Below are 20,395 nucleotides of genomic sequence, written 5' to 3' on the forward strand. Positions count from 1 at the left end.
AAAATACAATGTAAGAAAGAAAATTAAATAGTCTAGAAATATCGACTACAAAATAGTATTTCCTCCCCAACTACAAAAATATATTTTCAGGGTAGAAAATGTGGAAAGTAGAGAAAAAAAAAAAAAACTGCATCCATAATTTCAGTAGATATAAATACTCTTAAAATTTTGGCATAAGTATGGCTTTTTTCTGTGTAGTTATAGTTTTTTTTTTTTACTTTTTGTGAAATTGAATCCTGCATTTTTTTATCAACATACCATTGGCTTTTTTATGTGCCTTAAATATTACTTAACTGTGTTCTATATTCTGATAGTGACGTTTTATAATCTGTTTTTAATTTTGTGTGCCTGATCACCATTTTACAAATGAAGGGACTGGTGCACATAGGAGTTATCTGATTAGGCTGGTTTGTGACTAACAACTTAAAGTCAGATCCTTTACTTTTCGATTTTCAAACTAAAATGGTTGTATTTTAAGAGTTTGAGACCAGGACCCAGAGCTCCTTATTTTCTCTAAAATACATGTACTTATACCAAACACTGAAAGCTTGATGTCTACTCCATCTTTGACTCCTTACAAAAGTAAAATATTCAGTAATGCTGGGCATGGTGGCTCATGCCTGTAATCCCAGCACTTTGGGAGGCCGAGGTGGGGGGATCACCTGAGGTCAGGAGTTTGAGACCAGCCTAACCAACATGGAGAAACTCTGTCTCTACTCAAAATACAAAATTAGCCAGGCGTGGTGGCGCATGCCTGTAATCCCAGCTACTCGGGAGGCTGAGGCAGGAGAATCACTTGAACACAGGAGGTGGAGGTTGCAGTGAGTCGAGATCACGCCATTGCACTCCAGCCTGGGCAACAAGAGCGAAACTCTGTCTCAAAAAAAAAAAAAAAAATAGTATTAAGGTTAGGCATTTATATATAGAAATTGGTTGAATATACTTTTTATAATAGTTTCTGATTAAGTAGGATTAATTTGTCATTGTCTTAGCCTTAATGAAAAAAAAAAAAAAACAAACCCAGGAAATCCATTTAGAAATTTCTAAGTGCTTTTGCCAAACTGCCACCCTAGATTACTTTTCTTACTAGTTTTTATAGTTCATATTGTCTCAACATTGCTTTAATGATTTCATATATTTTTTCAGGTATGCTTGTGTAGCATAATAATAATAGCAAATATTTGCTGAGCTCTTACTGTATGTCAGGAACCATGCCAGATACTTTACACATGCTACTGGAAACAGAAATTTTATTTTGTTTTGAGATGGAGTTTCGCTCTTGTGGCCCAGGCTGGAGTGCACTGGTGTGATCTCAGCTCACTGCAACCTCCACCTCCCCGGTTCAAGCAATTCTCCTGCCTCAACCTCCCAGTAGCTGGGATTACAGGCATGCGCCACCACACCCAGCTAGTTTTGCATTTTTAGTAGAGATGGGGTTTCACTATGTCGGCCATGGTTGGTCTCAAACTCCTGACCTCAGGTGATCCGCCCACCTCAGCCTCCCAAAGAGCTGGGATTACAGGTGTGAGCCACCATGCTGGCGAAACAGAAATTTTGAAGCGCTTGTATCATATTGATGCTAACATTGGATTTACTGCAGTGTTTTTGTTTATTTGTTTGTTTGTTTTGAGACGGAGTCTTGCTCTGTCACCCAGGCTGGAGTGCAGTGGCACGATCTCGGCTCGCTGCAAGCTCCGCTCCCTGCAAACTCTGCCTCCCGGGTTCACGCCATTCTCCCACCTCAGCCTCCCGAGTAGCTGGGACTACAGGCGCCCGCCACCACACCTGGCTAATTTTGTTTTTGCATTTTTAGTAGAGACGGGGTTTCACTGCGTTAGCCAGGATGGTCTCAATCTCCTGACCTCGTGATCCGCCCGCCTCGGCCTCCCAAAGTGCTGGGATCACAGGCATGAGCCACTGTGCCCGGCCTGCAGAGTGTTTTTCAAACATTTAGAATATGATTATTTATTGATATTTAATTAGTTACTCTATAATAGTTTGCATAACAGCACAATTGCAACATGCTATGCAAACTATTATGTATTAAATAATGTTATAAAAATAACTAAAATTTTAGTTTAGCTAAAAAAAAAATCAACAAGTTGATTTTTACTGTCAGTCGTTCGGTAACAGAACACTGGGTTTTAGGCCTTTAGTCCCTTATTTTTTTTTATTATGCTTATTATACTCAATGGCTGTAGCAAGACTGAATCATCTTTTGTATACAAAATCCAAATGTGTCTTACGTTATTTCATTAAGAAGCAGTTACAGGCTGGATGCAGTGGCTCATGTTTGTAATTCAGCACTTTAGGAAGCCAAAGTGGAAGGATCTGTTGAGACCAGGGATTCAAGACCAGCCTGGGCAACATAGCAAGAATCCTGTCTCTACAAAAATAAAATAAAATTTAAAAAAGAAATAGTTTGTGTCCATATATAACAGTTGTATCTGATCTTTTAAAACATGATAATCAAAACTTATTGAGTTGTACATTTTACATGGCTTTAGGTTTATAGTGAGTTATTCTTCAATGAAGAAAAAATCCTGAAAGGAAAAAAAAAATTTCCGAATGAACCTGTACTTTTTTTAGATACTGGGTCATACATTCCTTTGGATTACTTTTTTTTTTTTTTTTGGGACAGAGTCTCGCTCTGTCACCTAGGCACCCAGGCTGGAGTGCAGTGGCGTGATCTCGGCTCACTGCAAGCTCCACCTCCTGGGGTCACGCCATTCTCCTGCCTCAGCCTCTCTGAGTAGCTGGGACTACAGGCGCCCGCCACCACGCCCGGCTAATTTTTTGTATTTTTAGTAGAGACGGGGTTTCACCATGGTCTCGATCTCCTGACCTCGTGATCCACCTGCCTCGGCCTCCCAAAGTGCCGGGATTACAAGCGTGAGCCACCGCACCCGGCCTGGATTACTTTTTAATATTCATAGACTAATTTTTGTACCATCTTACCCTTTTCTTTTTTCTTTTTCTTTTTTCTTTTTTTTTTGAGACAAGATCTGGCTGTGTCACCTAGGCTGGAGTGCAGTGTTGCCATCTCGGTTCACTACAACCTCTGCCTCCTGGGCTAAAGCAATTCTCCTGCTTCAGCCTCCCAAGTAGCTGGGATTACAGGCACCTACCACCACATGGGCTAATTTTTTGTATTTTTTGTAGAGACATGGTTTCACCGTGTTACCCAGTCTGGTTTCGAACTCATGAGCTCAAGCAATCTGCCTGCCTCTGGAAATGTTGGGGTTACAGACCTGAGCCACCACACTTAGCTTCATCTTAACCTTTTTTTTTTTTCTTTGAGACGGAGTCTCGCTCTGTCGCCCAGGCTGGAGCACAGTGGCATGATCTCTGCTCACTGCAAGCTCCGCCCCCGGGTTCACGCCATTCTCCTGCCTCAGCCTCCCAAGTAGCTGGGACTACAGGCGCCTGCTACCATGCCCGGCTAATTTTTTTGTATTTTTTAGTAGAGACGGGGTTTCACCGTGTTAGCCAGGATGGTCTCGATCTCTTGTCCTTGTGATCCGCCCACCTTGGCCTCCCAAAGTGCTGGGATTACAGGTGTGAGCCACCGTGCCAGGCCCATCTTAACCATTTTTAAGTGTAGTGTTCTATTGTGTTAAGTATGTTTATGTTGTGACACAGATCTTAGAACTTTTTCCTCTTGCAGAATATAGACTTTAAATTTTATCTTATCTTTGTATTTTATTATTTTTTTGAGACAGAGTCTTGCTCTGTTGCCCAGGCTGGAGTGCAATGGCGTGATCTCTGCTCACTGCAACCTCCGCCTCCCAGGTTCAAGTGATTCTCCTGCCTCAGCCTCCCGAGTAGCTGGGATTACAAGCACCCGCCACCACACGCAGCTAATTTTTGTATTTTTAGTAGAGGCAGGATTTCACCAGGTTGGCCAGGCTGGTCTCGAACTCATGACTTCAGGTGATCCACCCACCTCGGCCTCCCAAAGTGGTGGGATTACAGACGTGAGCTACTGCACCCGGCCTATACTTTAATTTTTAAAACAATTTTAGATTTGCAGAAGAATTGAGCAGATAGAGTTCCTATATTACACTCTCCCACATATGGAGTTTCCCTTATTCTTAACATTTTACATTAGTATGGTACGTTTGTTACAATTAAGCAATATTGATACATTATTAACTTAAGATCACATGTTATTCAGATATTCAGATTTCCTTAGTTTTTACCTAATGTCTTTTTTTTTTTTTTTTTTTTTTTTTTTTTTTTTTTTTTTGGTTGAGACAGAATCTTGCTCTGTCCCCCAGGCTGGAGTGCAGTGGCATGATCTCGGCTTACTGCAACCTCCACCTCCCTGATTCAATGATTCTTGTGCCTCAGCCTCCCGAGTAGCTGGGATTACAAGTGTGCGCCACCACACCTAGCTAATTTTTGTATTTTAGTTTCACCGTGTTGGCCAGGCAGGTCTCAAACTCCTGACCTCAAATGATCTGCCTGCCTTGGCCTCCCAAAGTGTCACTGTGCCTGGCCCCTAATGTCTTTTTTCTGTCCCAGTATCCCATCCATGATACCATGTGACACTTGGTTATTATGTCTGTTAAGCTCCTCTTGGCTTTGATACTTTCTCAAGCTCTTGTTTTTGATTACCTTGACAGTTTGAGAGATATATTTATAGGATGCCCCTCTACTGGAATTTATCTGATGCTTTTCTCACAATTAGACTCGAGTTGTGGGTTTTGGGGACAAAGACCATAGAGGTAGAATGCCATTTTTAATCACGTCATATCAAGGGTACATATTACCTTTTGATTACTTTTAATATACTTTTTCAGATGTATTATTTCAACGCTTTGCAAAGATTTTCATTGGCTGTCTTGCAGCGGTTACTAGTGGTATGATGTATGCTCTCTACTTATCAGCATACCATGAACGGAAATTCTGGTTTTCCAACAGGCAGGTAAGAAGAAAGAATTTTGAGTATATGAAAGTTATTTTCCCAGGGAACCAGAATATATGTATGATAAGTATGACAAGTGCTGTCTTATTTATGGCTATTAAGAACAAAATGCTCCAGAAGCTGTTTTGAGAATATAGTTACAGTATCAACCTTAAAATACTAATAGTGTATTTCATAGAATAAAACTACGAGGGTGCTCCCCTTTGTGCAATTAACTTATCAGGGACTTTTGATGACAGTGAAATGTTATGGAGTTTAGTCAGCCTTTTCATAGTTTTGATAGATAGTTCACATTTCAGAAACAATCTGTGGAAGTTTTAGTATAAAAATATTTTAATTTTTAGATCACATGATTAGAATGTTTTTGAGGGGGTTGAAAGGGATTAACAAGCATCACATAGTATTAAGATTTTGCCTCATATTACTGTGTTTAGTGTTTGGTTTTCAATCATGTATATTTCCACAGGTTCTTCAGTCACTATAGTTGTATTCATAATTTCATAGTTTGACTCTTGAATAAATTTGTTTGCTAAATCCTCTTGGCTTTGTAGAGTTTTTAAATTTTTGAGCCCAAACTGGGTTTTTTGTTTTTCTTATTTTTTAGTCAAGCTGACGGAGTATTTTAAAGCAATTGGTTTAATTAACACCATCAAGACATTTAACTGAGTAATTACTGACTATATCTGTCTTGATTTAGCTATTACTGTAGCCTATATTATTTCCCTGAAAATGTTATGCAGATTAACTGCAGTTCTCAACAATGGATGTATGATAGAATCATCTTGGGAGCTTTCAAAGATAACCTCCCTCTCAGATTCTTAGGTAGGGGCAGTGGGACAGGCTGCGATCGGTATGTTGATAAGTATTTTCAGGTGATTATGTTGTATAGGCAGAACTGAGAATAACCAAAGCTTTGAAAATTAGAAGGCCTTCATTAAGAACTTTGTTTTACAAAGCTTTGCGTATGGGTCAGGAGCATTGGCAGAATCTGGGAGCTTTTTCAGAATCATAGACTCTCAGACCCCACTTTAAAATCAGAATCTACAGTTTAATAAGGTCTCCAGGTGTTTCATATACCCAGTAGATTTGAGAAGCACTGATTGAGAGTTTACATCTTTGAAATCTTAGAAACAAGTATTTGCATTCATAAAAAAAAATATTTTAAAGTAATTTATTTAGATTAGTAAGCTCTTGGTTCATTCAGACTGCTATAACAAAGTACCATAAGCTTATAAACAACAGAATGGCTTATAAACAACAGAAATTTATTTCTCACAGTTCTGGAAGCTGAAAAGTCCTAGATCAAGGCATGGGCAGATTTGGTGTCTGGTGAGGGCTTGCTTCCTGGTTTATAGCAGGGATCATCTTGCTGCATCCTCACATGGTGGAAGCAGCAAGGGATCACTGTGGGGCCTCTTTTATAAGGATATTAATCCCATTCATGAGGGAACTGCCCTCGTGACCTAATCACCTCCCAAATATCCCACTTTCAAATATCTTCTCATTGGGTACTAGGTTTCAGCATATGTATTTTAGGAGGACACATATATTCAGACCATAGCAAACTCAAGATGGGAAAAATAGATCTGAAAAGACTTCCTCTTGGAGAGTCACAATATATAAGATATACTGAAACTCTGAAAAGTCTTATAATAAAGCTATTTGACTTTGTTTAATCTAGTCTTTCTCAAAACTTATTTAACTACCGAATTCTTTTTTGGTAACATCCGTTAACATTTTTTTTTGTTTGTTTGTTTTGTTTTGTTTTTTTTTTTTTGTTTTTTTTTTTTTTGAGACAGAGTCTCGCTCTGTCACCCAGGCTGGAGTGCAGTGGCGCAATCTCGGCTCACTGCAAGCTCCGCCTCCCGGGTTCACGCCATTCTCCTGCCTCAGCCTCTCCGAGTAGCTGGGACTACAGGCGCCTGCCACCACGCCCGGCTAATTTTTTGTATTTTTAGTAGAGACGGGGTTTCACCGTGGTCTCGATCTCCTGACCTCGTGATCCGCCTGCCTCGGCCTCCCAAAGTGCTGGGATTACAAGCGTGAGCCACCGCGCCCGGCCATCCGTTAACATTTTAGGAAGTTCTGTTGATCAAACTTTGTGAAAAGTGCTCTAATATTTTTATTTTTGTATTAATTGATACATATTATGCATAAAAATCAATTGATTTTAAAAGATTATAGATTCATAAAATTTTGATTCAATCTAAAAAGCACAAAGCCTCCTAATGTGATTTTTACTATCATATTCTTAGTTCTATTAGCCTGATTGTAGGAATTTTAAGATTTGCTGTACCTCTGGAAGTTCATGTGAAGAGCACTGATTAAGTATCTGCTGCTCTTGCAAAGTACTAATTAAAGACTTGCGGTTCTGGATACATAGAGATGTGGAACAGTAATAGAAAATATGACTTTCTCCTTAAACTTGTCTTTTTATTATGGACTTCTAACACTTCAAATATCATTTGTTATTGCCTGTCTCACTATTCTTGCTATTCTTAGGGCATGTCTGTGGTTTTCCTTCTAGATATTCCTGATATATATTATATATAACAAGTGATGACTTGTGATTTACAATTCATTTTAAGCCTTAATGTTTCATTAAAATTATTGCCAGATTACTAAAAAGTTAAGTTCCTCATTAATGGGGCCACTAGTAATTAAAGAAAATTCAAACATGTCTTTGAATAAAAGGATAAATATTATTAATATGTTAATTTGGAAGGTGAGGAGGGAGACAGAAGATTGAGGCTGAAATTTATTTTATTTTATTATTATTGTTATTATTTTTTGAGACAGAATCTCGCTCCATGTCCCAGGCTGCAGTGCAGTGGTGTGATCTCGCCTCACTGCAACCTCTGCCGCCTGGGTTCAAGCGATTCTCCCACCTCCCGAGTAGCTGGGATTACAGGCACACACCACCACGCCTGGCTAATTTTTGTATTTTTAGTAGAGACAGGGTTTCACCATGTTGGCCAGGCTGGTCTCAAACTCCTGACCTCAAGTAATCCACCCGCTTCGGCCTCCAAAAGTGCTGGGATTACAGGCGTGAGCCGACACACTGGGCCAGAGGCTGAAATTTAAAACCAAATAAGGGCCGGGCGTGGTGGCTTACGCCTGTAATCCCAACACTTTGGGAGGCCGAGGCAGGCAGATCACGAGGTCAGGAGATTGAGACCATCCTGGCTAACACGGTGAAACTCCGTCTCTACTAAAAACACAAAAATTAGTCGGGTGTGGTGGCGGGCACCTGTAGTCCCAGCTACTCGGGAGCTTGAGGCAGGAGAATGGCGTGAACCCAAGAGGCGGAGGTTGCAGTGAGCAGAGATTGCGCCACTGCACTCCAGCCTGGGCAACAGAGCAAGACTCCGTCAAAAAAACAAAACAAAACAAAAAACTTCAAATAATCCAGCCTGGGCAACATTGTGAGACCTCCTTCTTTACAAAAAAATAAAACAAAACAAAAATGTTGGCTATGTGCCTGTAGTCCTAGCTACTGGGTAGGCTGAGGTGGGAGGATCATTTGAGGTTTCAGTGAGCCATGATTGTGCCTCTGCACACCAGCCTGGGTAACAGAGAGAGACTCTGTCTCTTAAAAACAAAAAAATTAAATTTTAGGGCTGGGCGTGGTGGCTCATGCCTGTAATCCCAGCACTTTGGGAGGCTGAGGTGGGCGGATCATGAGGTCAGGAGATCCAGACCATCCTGACTGACATGGTGAAACCCCATCTCTACTAAAAATACAAAAAAATAGCCGGGCGTGGTGGCAGGCGCCTGTAGTCCCAGCTACTTGGAAGGCTGAGGCAGGACAATGGCATGAACCCAGGAGGCGGAGCTTGCAGTGAGCCGAGATCGCGCCACTGCACTCCAGCCTGGGCGACAGAGCGAGACTCTGTCTCAGAAAAAAAAAAAAATTAAATTTTAAATAATAATTTCATTTTCTTTTAGGAGCTTGAACGGGAAATCACGTTTCAGGGTGACAGTGCCATTTATTACTCCTATTATAAAGATATGTTAAAGGCACCTTCATTTGAAAGAGGTATGATAATCACAGTTACATTTTTAATAACAATATTTTCCTTTCTCTTTTCTTTTTTTTTTTTTTTTTTCCTGAGACGGAGTCTTGCTCTGTCACCCAGACTGGAGTGCAGTGGTGCGATCTCGGCTCACTGTAACCTCCACCTCCCGGTTCAAGCAATTCTCCTGCCTCAGCCTCCCTAGTAGCTGGGATTAAAGGCATGCACCATCATGCCCAGCTAATTTTTGTATACTTAGTAGAGACGGGGTTTCACCATGTTGGCCAGGCTGGTCTCGAACTCTTGACCTCATGATCTGCCCGCCTCGGCCTCCCAAAGTCCTGGGATTACAGGCGTGAGCCATTGCGCCTGGCTGTAATACCAATATTTTTCTTAAATAAAACTTTGTTCTTCTATTTTAGAACCTTTCCTCCTCCTTTTATTTTTACTTGACATGTAGTAATTGTGCATATTTATGGGGAGTGATATTTTGATATTATACACAATGTATAATGATCAAATCAGGGTAGTTAGTATATCCATCACATTGGACATATATCACTTCCTTGTGTTATGAATATCCAAAATCAACTCTCAGCTTTTTGCAAATATACACTAAATTGTTGTTAACCATATTCATTTTATAGTACTACAGAATACTAGAAGTTATTTTTCCTATCTAGCTGTAATTTTGTATCCATTAACTAGTCTCTCCCTATCCTCCTCTCCCCTCTACTCTTCCCAGCCTCTGATAACCTCTGTTCTGCTATATTGGGACCTTTCAATGTGGGGATTTGTCTCAGGATATAGATATTTCTCTTTATTGTGCTAAATTTTTAAAAATTGGAAAATGCAGCATGGAATATTCTATTTGGGATCTTTCTTGATAACAATGTTAAATATTTAAGGACTAATGAATGACATGTTTAATTACTGTGAAGCAGAATAAATAATCTGGAGAAAAATCTTTCTGTCTTTAGGTGTTTATGAACTGACACACAATAACAAAACTGTATCTCTGAAGACTATAAATGCAGTGCAGCAAATGTCTCTATATCCGGAACTTATTGCTAGCGTTTTATATCAAGCCACTGGTAGCAATGTATGTATTTTTCTTTGGACCCTAATATTTATTTTCTTATGTATTCATGAATCCTCAAATTATTTAATGCCATCCTATTGTCTTGTTCTCTTTCTGTTTTTTCCACATAGGAGATTATTGAGCCAGTGTATTTCTATATTGGCATTGTTTTTGGATTGCAAGGAATATATGTTACTGCTTTATTTGTTACAAGTTGGCTTATGAGTGGAACGTGGCTAGCAGGAATGCTTACTGTTGCGTGGTTCATTATTAACAGGTAAGAAAGCTGTTTTAATTGATTTTTGGAAACTTTTTGTGGCTGTAGTAGTCAGAGTTCTGAAAATGCCTCCCCTCCCCAACAGTCCTCACTCTAATCCTCAGAACCTATGAATATGATGAGATGCCATTCCCATGATTATGATACTTTATATAGCACATTAGACAGATTGGAAAGATGACCCTGTGGGCCTGATCTAATCATGTGAGCCCTTAAAACCAAAGTGCTTTCTCTAGCCTGTGTAGAAAGAGAGGTCAGAGAGATCAGAGGATTTTCTGCACCACTGCAGGCATGAAGCAAGGAGGAAATGAATTCTGCTAGTAGCCAATGAGATCGTAAGAGGACTACAAGCCCCTGATGAAAACTGTAGCCCTGGCCGATGCCTTGATTTTAGCTTAGGGATACTGAGCAGAGCATCCAGCCATACTCTGCTGGCCTTTGTGAGATAATAAATTTGTGTTGTTTTATGCCACTACACGCAAAAATTGAGACATAATATACCAGCATATTCTTTTGGATCTTTTTCTTTTTTTATTCGTCCTAATCCTTAGAATCTGAATTTTGGGTCTTCTTCTAGGTGAATGTGTGTGTGTATGCATCTATGTATTTGTATATGTATTTTTTACCAAAATCAGGTCTATTTGCAATACTGTTTTGTTTTGAGATGGAGTCTTGCTCTTTTGCCCAGGCTGGAGTGCAGTGGTGCGATCTCGGCTCACTGCAAGCTCCACCTCCCAGGTTCACGCCATTCTCCTGCCTCAGCCTCCGGAGTAGCTGGGACTACAGGTGCCCGCCACCACGCCCGGCTAATTTTTTTGTATTTTTAGTAGAGACAGGGTTTCACCGTCTTGGCCAGGATGGTCTCGTGATCCGCCCGCCTCGGCCTCCCAAAGTGCTGGGATTACAGGCGTGATCCACTGCACCCAGCTGCAATACTGTTTTTTTTTATCCTGCTTTCTCTATTCAACTGTCACTGCCTTTCCATTTCAGTAACTTTTTATCTTATCTAATACCCAGACCTTATTACAGTTTCCCCGGTTGACCCTAAAATACTCTATATAGCTGATTTATCCAAATCAGGATTTAATCCAGGACTCCATAGTGCATCTGGTTGTTATGTTCCTTAATACTCTGTAAATCTAACATAGTCCCCCTTTTTATGTTGAAGAGACTTAAGTCTTGTTGCATCCTGTGGCGTCATTTAGCTTTTACCTTTATCTCCTGTGTTTCTGTAATCTGGAAATTATGTGTAAAGGCTTGATGGGTTCAAAATAAACAGTTCTGGTTGAAATATATGGTAGATTATATATATTTCATGTTCCATGACAGTAGAAATTATATTTAATTGATCAACCCCTAGTGAAGCTGAGATTGACTACTGGTTTGGGGGAATGGCAGTCTGATCTCTCCATTGAATAGTTATGTTTTTCTCTAATAACTGGAGAATAATCTGTGTGGTGTTTTTTAGCACCAAATGAATGTCCTTTTTACCATTAAGCGTTTACCTAACAGTTGTAACACCAGTTTATAACCTTTGCCTTAAAGTGGTAATTTTATTAGGGCTTATAAAATTATATTTTTCTATTTTTATTAGCTACATTGTTCATTCTTCAAAAGTAGAATTTTTCCTCATTAACCAGGGCTTTTTGGTTACCTTCAAGTCACTATTAGAAAGTGAAGACAAATGCTTAATTTCAATTTACCAATTTCTAAATAAGAAATTAATTTAATAGCTTTCTCAGATAGTGACAAAAACCTTTGATTCTGGTGTTCTCTTTTCTAAGCATCTTTCTGTACTTATGGATTTTTATTGATTCAGTGATTCATTTTAATTGATTTCATTGATTCAGAACATCATGCGCAATGTTCTTCTGTTGCTCAAATTGTCACAACCTTGGTTAATAGGAGTACCTTTCAGGCCGGCTCCTGAGTTCTTTTGACACAACTTCGTTAATCTTTTTTTTTTTTTTTTTTTTTTTTTTTTTGAGACGGGGTCTCGCCCAGTTGCCTGGGCTGGAGTGCAGTGGCGCCATCTCGGCTCACTGCAAGCTTCGCCTCCTGGGTTCACGCCATTCTGCCTCAGCCTCCCGAGTAGCTGGGACTACAGGCGCCCGTCACCACGCCCGGCTAATTTTTTGTATTTTTAGTAGAGACGGGGTTTCACCGTGTTAGCCAGGATGGTCTCGATCTCCTCACCTTGTGATCCGCCCGCCTCGGCCTCCCAAGGTGCTGGGATTACAGGCGTGAGCCACTGCACCCGGCCAACCTCGTTAATCTTTGAAAGCTTTCTTGTTTTCTGGCTCAACAAGGTGAGTAGGTTTGCACTTTTGCTGCAGAAGATTTGTAAATAGCCATTTCTTATTGGAGCTTTGGTTCCTTTTAGTATAGAATGGAATTAGAAAATCCAGTCTGGCAACTAGGAGGACAAAATGATTTTTTGTTATGTCAGAAAGTGCTTGTTAGAGGACATTTTGAGTTGCTGTGTACTTTTCTAAAATTCTATTAGGATTTATTTTTAGAAAGACAGAAAGTTATAATAATACTCATAGACTAGGTTTAGAAAGTCTTATATTTTATGGCCGGGTGCGGTGTCTCACGCCTGTAATCCCAGCACTTTGGGAGGCCGAGGCAGGTGGATCATGAGGTCAGGAAATCGAGACCATCCTGGCTCATACGGTGAAACCCCGTCTCTACTAAAAATACAAAAAATTAGCCAGGCATGGTGGCAGGCGCCTGTAGTCCCAGCTACTCGGGAGGCTGAGGCAGGAGAATGGTGTGAACCCGGGAGGCGGAGCTTGCAGCGAGCCGAGATCTCGCCACTGCACTCCAGCCTGGGCGACAGAGCGAGACTCCATCTCAAAAAAAAAAAAAAGAAAGTCTTATATTATACTTATTTATTTTTTTTACTGTTCTTTTGAGACAGAGCCTCACTCTGTTGCTCAGGCACGATCTTTGGCTCACTGTAACCTCTGGCTCATGGATGCAAGTGATTCTCTCACCTCAGCCTCCCCAGTAGCTGGGACTACAGGCACATGCCACCATGCCTGGCTAATTTTTTTTTTTTTTTTTTTGAGATGGAGTCTTTCTCTGTTGCCCAGGCTGGAGTGCAGTGGCGCGATCTCGGCTCACTGCAACCTCCGCCTCCCAGGTTCAAGCAATTTTCCTGCCTCAGCCTCCCGAGTAGCTGGGATTACGGGCACACGACACAATGCCCGGCTAATTTTTTTGTATTTTTAGTAGAGATGGGGTTTCACCATATTGGCTAGGCTGGTCTTGAACTTCTGACCTCAAGTGATCCGCCCACCTCAGCCTCCCAAAGTGCTGGGATTACAGGTGTGAGCCACCACGCCCGGCCAATGCCTGGCTGATTTTTATATTTTTTGATAGAGGTAGGGTTTCACCATGTTGCCCAGGGTGGTCTGAAACTCCTGACCTCAGGTGACCCGCCCTGCCTTGGCTTCCCAAAGTGCTGAGATTACAGGCATGAGCCACCATGCCCCACCGAAAGTCTTTTATTTTATTTTATTTATTTATTTATTTATTTTTTGAGATAGAGTCTTGCTCGTGTCGCCCAGGCTGGAGTGTAATGGCATGATCTCGGCTCACTGCAACCTCTGCCTCCCACGTTCAAGTGATTCTCCTGCCTCAGCCTCCCGAGTAGCTGGGATTACAGATGCCCACCACCATGCCCAGCTAATTTTTGTATTTTTAGTAGAGATGGGGGTTTCGCCATGTTGGCCCAGGCTGTTCTTGAACTCCTGACCTCAAGTGATCCACCCGCCTCGGCCTCCCAAAGTGCTGGGATTACAGGCGTGAGCCACTGTGCCTGGCCAATTCTTGTATTTTAAAGTGAAGTGGGTCCAGGTGTAGTGGCTCACACCTATAATTCTAGCACTTTGGGAGGCCCAGGTAGGAGGATCACTTGAGACCTGAAGTTTGAGACTGGTCTGGGCAACATAGTGAGACCTCATCATCTCTACTTAAAAAAAAAAAGAAAATAGCCAGGTTTGGTGGTGTGCGCCTGCAATCCCAGCTACTCGGGAAGCTGAGGCAGGAGGATCACTTAAGCCTGAGGCTGCAGTGAGCTGTTGAATGTGCCACTACACTCCAGCCTGGGTGACAGAGAGAGACCCTGTCTCAAAAATAAATGAATGAATGAAGTTGCATTTAATACAAATGATTACTGTATTATTTAAAATATAGACTTTCTAAAAGGATTGCTTTCTTGGCTGCATGCAGTGGCTCACGCCTGTAATCCCAGCACTTAGGGAGGCTGAGGCAGGTGGATCACTTGAGGTCAGGAGATCAAGACCAGCCTTACCAACATGGTGAAACCCTGTCTCCGCTAAAAATACAAAAATTAGCCAGATGTGGTGGCAGGTGCTTGTAGTCCCAGCTACTTGGGAGGCTGAGGCAGGAGAATTGCTTGAACTTGAGAGGCGGAGGCTGCATTGAGCTGAGATCACGCCACTGCACTCCAGCCAGGGTGACAGAGTGAGAGTCTGTTTCAAAATAAATAAAAATAAAAGGATTGCTTTTTTGATTGTGTGATGAATTAGTTATTGCTGCATAACAAATCACCCGAAATTTAACAGCTTAAAACAACAAACATCTCACATGTTTCTGTGGGTCAGGAATCCCAAGAGGTTTAGATCGGTGGTTCTAGCTCAGGGTCTCTCATGAGGTTTCAGTTACGATGTTGGCTTGTACTGTGTCGTCTGAAGGCCTGGCTAGGCTGAAGCATCTGCTTCCAAGCTCACTCATGTGGCCATTTACCAGCGGCCCAGTACCTCACTGGCTTTTGGCCAGGGAGGCCTTAATTTCTTACATATGGGCCTCTCCATAGGGCAGCATGCAACTTGGCAGCTGGTCTCCCTTACAGTGAATGATCCAAGAGAGTATGAGAGAGTGTGTGCCACAATGGAAGCCAGGTATCTGTTATAACCTCATCTTAGAAATGATATAACATCACTCTGCCATATTTTGTCAGTTGCGCAGACCCCTGGTACAGTGTGGGAGGTGACAACACAGGGTATTAATACCAGGAGGCAGAATCATTGGGACTGTCTTGGAGGCTGGCTACCACATTCAGTTAACTTTGCTATTAATTTCATTTAATCCCTATATCTGTCTTCATATTTGAAGAGGAAAAGATACTTTCTCATGTAAACATAATGGTCGTAAAGAATAAGACTCTATTATGCTACTTAAACAAAAGAATAAGACTCTGTAGAGATCTTAGTGAGAATTGTAAGAAATAAACAGAAGTCTGACTGCCTTATTTGATGTCACTGATGTATGCTGTATTGCTGGAGTAGAAGTTAAATAGAAAAATTGACCTGGTATATTCTACTCACATGTATCTTTTGACAATTGAAATGTTCTTAATAGCTAGGTTTTTAAAAATTGTTTGTTTGCTTTTTGTTTATATTTTATTGGTATGTATCTTATACTGCAAAATACATTTTAATGCCATGAAAGAATATGCTGTCTCTTTATTCATCAACTTTATAGCTTATATTTATATATGACTTCTTAGAAAAGTATGAAAAGATATTAAAGTCATTCCATTATATTACGATTATTCATGTTCTTAATGGTATTTTATGTTACTTGTTCCTTAACACTGGAAGGGGAAAGCAGGGTTATAAAATAGTTCCTGTTTGTTCAAACTAAAAGGTGTAGGTATCCTAGAAAATTCAAAGAGATTTCAGGAAATGGCATTGTACAGATAGTAGTAGGGGGAAAAATCAGAGGTGAATGACTCCCTTTGAAGACTTGCCACCAAAATGGACTAACAGAGTCCAGGCTCCACATAGAAACAATGTGGAAATTGTCTTGTTCCCCAGTGATCTTCTCATCTACAAATACATACCTGGGTTTCACTTTCAGGGGAAACATCTTTATATTTGAGGAGCGCTGAAAGTATATTTGATTAAAAGTTTGTATTAAATTTAATCTTTGGCAAAAAAGCAACTGTACATTGTAACATTGTACAGTTGTACAATGGTAACAATAAAGGAATAAGATGCAAGGAAATGTACATGTCCCAGAGATACAATTGGCAGACAGTAATGGAACACATGATACTGATTCTGTGGGGATGATGTTGATATACTCAGGCTGCTGGTGGAGGTATAAGTTTTTTCAATTTTAGGGAGCAGTTTCTCCCGGGAATTCCGTTTTATTCCAAGGAAGTAATTCAAAAAGAAGGAAAGAGTTTGTTACTTGGATTTATGTATTGTAGCACTGTTTGTAATAATTTTTTTTTTTTTTTGAGTCGGAGTTTCACTCTTGTTTCACAGGCTAGAGTGCAATGATGCAATCTCAACTCACCACAACCTCCACCTCCCAGGTTCAAGTGATTCTCCTGCCTCAGCCTCCCGAGTAGCTGGGACTACAGGCATGAGCCACCACGCCCACCTAATTTTGTGTTTTTAGTAGAGACAGGGTTCCTCCATGTTGGTCAGGCTGGTCTCAAACTCCCAACCTCAGGTGATCTGCCCACCTCAGCCTCCCAACGTGCTGGGATTACAGGCGTGAGCCACCACGCCCAGCCTTTTTTTTTTTTTTTTTTTTTTTCTGATGGAGTCTGGCTCTGTTGCCCAGGCTAAAGTGCAGAGGTGCGATCTTGACTCACTACAATGTCCACCTCCTGGGTTCAAGTGATTCTCCTGCTTCAGCCTCCTGAGTAGCTGGGATTACAGGCGCCCACCATCATGCCCAGCTAATTTTTGTATTTTAGTAGAGACAGGGTTTCACCATATTGGCCAGGCTGGTCTTGTGCTCCTGAACTTAGGTGATTCACCTGCCTTGGCCTCCCAAAGTGCTGGGATTACAGGCGTGAGCCACCGTGCCCAGCTTGTTTGTAATAATTTAAAAAACAATACATTTATAATTTATAATAGTAATATAGTCATTTGTAATAATATAAAAAATCAGAGGAGAATGGTTAGGTAAGTTGTAATACATTAGTACAAGGGAATGTGCAGCCATTGTATTGACATTGTATAGGTGGTTTTCAGCTTTCACATATTACACATTGATGTGCCAAACTTAGACATATGTCATCTAACTCCATGTTTCTCAAACTTCAGTTATAGATATTTAAAACTTAAGTTATTCTCATGGATTCATGTGTTGACTTAAATAATTTGAATTATAATGCTACTTAAATATAAAGCATAAAACTAGGTAAAGCTCCTTATACTTAAATGTGCTATAAAATTGAAACTAATTTACCAATAAAATAATAAACCAGTAAAATATCACTTGAAAATAGTAATTTATATAAAAGTGATATTTTACTGAAACCAAATTACAAACCCTCCGTGTAAATATGATACCAGTGCAGCAACAGGTTCATTTGTTTTTCTTTTTCTTTCTTTGTTTCTTTCTTTTTCTTTCTCTTTCTTTCTTCTTTCTTTCTTTCTTTCTTTCTTTCTTTCTTTCTTTCTTTCTTTGTTTCTTTCTTCTTTCTTTCAGACAAGGTTAGCAGGTTCTTGCAACTGTAACACACCTGTACAACTGGGTGCTGTGAATGACTCAGTTCTCATCATTTTGGCTCTGTTAATCTACTACAGACATTTTTTTTTTTTTACCATAGTGATCAGAACATTGGTTTTTTTTGTTGCTATTGTTTCAGGTTTTTTGAGACAGGGTCTCACTCCCATCACCCAGGCTTAAGTGCAGTGGTGTGATCATAGCTTACTGTATTGTCAACCTCCCTAGACTCTGGTGGTCTTCCCACCTTAGCTTCCCTAGTAGCTGGGATGACAGGTGTACACCACCACACCCTGCTTTTTTTTAGTAAAGGTGGGGTCTCGCCAGGTTGCCCAGGCTGGTCTCGAACTCCTGGGCTCAAGCGATCTGCCTGCCTAAGCCTCCCAAAGTGTTGGGATTACAGACGTGAGCCACTGTGCCTGGGTGATTGTTTTGTTTTTATTTGGCAATGTATCATTTATTATTAAGACTATGTCATTTTTTTCTGATTAGCCCAAACCAATTAAAGTGGTACCGCATTGCCAACTAGATGTTAACACCACTGAAGTCTTTGGCAATAGTCAGTTCCATGGGGGTCATCTATGTGATGTATAGTGTTTATACTATGATGTTTCTTTTTTTTTTTTTTTTTTTTTGAGACGGAGTCTCGCTCTGTTGCCCAGGCTGGAGTGCAGTGGCGCCATCTCAGCTCACTGCAAGATCCGCCTCCCAGGTTCACGCCATTCTCCTGCCTCAGCCTCCCGAGTAGCTAGGACTATAGGTGCCTGCCACTACGCCCGGCTAATTTTTTTGTATTTTTAGTAAGATGGGGTTTCACCACATTAGCCAGGATGGTCTCAATCTCCTGACCTCGCGATCCGCCTGCCTTGGCCTCCCAAAGTGCTGGGATTACAGGCGTGAGCCACCGCGCCGGGCCTATACTATGATGTTTCTAAACATTAAAATGAAAACACAAAATTAAAGAGAAGTTGCAGATCTCTGTGAATGTATCAGCAGGTCTGTGGACTCCAAAATTGATCTAATTACTGTTTTGAACTGTTAGTTTGTGCTACAATCTGCCAGACTCTGCCGCTGCAGGAAAAAAGTGGGTCTTATTTGATTTTGTCACCTCCCACTGTTAGCCTTCTGGTTCTTACTCCCAGCACACACTGTGAGGGGAAGAGAGTGAGTAGCATAGGTGTCGTGGGAGGTGGTAAAGGGGAGGCATGTCCAGGATGTCACTTGTGGGTGCAGGGAATGGCTGGCAGAGATCCTACTCAGTTTGTGCAGCAGACACTGGAGAAGGATTCTTCCCATCTGTATTCCAGACACCTATCTTGTGTTTCTGGTGCAGAGTTTTAAAGATTTGACTGCACTAATATGTGGGTTGGGTAGGGGTAGTAGGTAAACTTTTGGGAAGGGAACTACTGAGTTCAGCTTCCTGGTCCTGGGCTGATGGAGTGGTTGCTGGGGTCCTTCTGCCCCACCTCTTACCTTATGATATGTGAATTTCTTGTTTGTCTTTTAGAAAGTTAACTTTCAAAAAAATTTTTTGGGATAATATATGAAAATAGGTAATCTTTAGAACAGGGATTCCCAACTCCCAGGCCACAGACCAGTACCCATCAGAGGCCTGTTAGGAACCTGGCCTCACAGCAGGAGGTGAGTGGCAGCAGCAGGAGTGACAATGATGATGACGATGATGATGATGACAATGATGATGATGATGACGACAACTGAAGATTTATCTGTATTTACTGCCACTCCCCATTGCTTGCATTATTGCCTGAGCTCCGCCTCCTGTCAGATCAGTGGAGGCATTATATTCTCATAGGAGCACGAACCCTATTGTGAACTGCGCATATGAGGGATCTAGGTTGTATGCTCCTTATGAGAATCTAACTAATGCCTGATGATCTGAGGTGGAACAATTTCATCCCCAAACCATCTCCCCCAACTCCCCTGTATTAGTCTGTTTTCACGCTGCTGATAAAGAAATACCCAAGACTGGGAAATTTACAAAAGAAAAAGGTTTAATGGACTCAGTTCCTTGTGGCTGGAGAGGCCTCACAATCATGGCAGAAGGTGAAAGCCATGTCTCACATGGTAGCAGACAAGAAGAGAGCCTATGCAGAGAAACTCCTTTTTATAAAACTCAGATCTTGTGAGACTTATTCACTGTCACGAGAATAGCACGGGAAAGACTTGCCCCCGTGATTCAATTACCTCCCACTGGCTCCCTCCCACAACACATGGGAATTGTGGGAGCTACATTCAAGATTAGATTTGGGTGGGAACACAGCCAAACCATATCACCCCACATCCATGGATTGTCTTCCACAAAACCAGTCCCTGGTGCCAAAAAGGTTGGGGGCCGCTGCTCTAGAAGATGTTGGGCACGGGAGTTCAATGTTGCAAAGAAATCAACATTGAGACAAAGGATCCCTCAGCAAGGCTAGTTTACTTTCTGCAGAAAGGGTGCACTCATCAGCAGTCCAGCCACGAGAGCACACTGAACAAAGGAGTGGAGGACATTTATAACCTTTACATCCTGATGCAACCCCCTAGAGCTGTGTCCCATTCCCACTGGCTGGGATGGGACCTCACAC

At 41.3% G+C, this 20,395-nt stretch overlaps 1 protein-coding gene across 11 annotated transcripts in view; it reads left to right on the plus strand.

The window, feature by feature from the left end:
• The window catches only part of DPY19L4 (dpy-19 like 4), a 76,773-nt gene that overhangs the window by 11,583 nt on the left and 44,795 nt on the right, over positions 1-20,395 (plus strand). For 5 of the 11 annotated variants that reach the window (XM_055286786.2, XM_055286787.2, XM_055286788.2 and 2 more), the window contains exons 3-6: positions 4,806-4,930; positions 8,879-8,969; positions 9,927-10,048; positions 10,159-10,304. In XM_055286786.2, coding sequence (XP_055142761.1) covers positions 4,806-4,930; positions 8,879-8,969; positions 9,927-10,048; positions 10,159-10,304 — 484 coding nt within the window. The remainder of the gene's footprint in view (positions 1-4,805; positions 4,931-8,878; positions 8,970-9,926; positions 10,049-10,158; positions 10,305-20,395) is intronic. The other 6 variants (XM_055286789.2, XM_063643459.1, XM_063643460.1 and 3 more) reach the window with 3 other exon arrangements.

Source organism: Symphalangus syndactylus, chromosome 7, assembly GCF_028878055.3.
Source record: "Symphalangus syndactylus isolate Jambi chromosome 7, NHGRI_mSymSyn1-v2.1_pri, whole genome shotgun sequence".
In the NCBI taxonomy this organism is placed as follows: Eukaryota; Metazoa; Chordata; class Mammalia; order Primates; family Hylobatidae; genus Symphalangus; species Symphalangus syndactylus.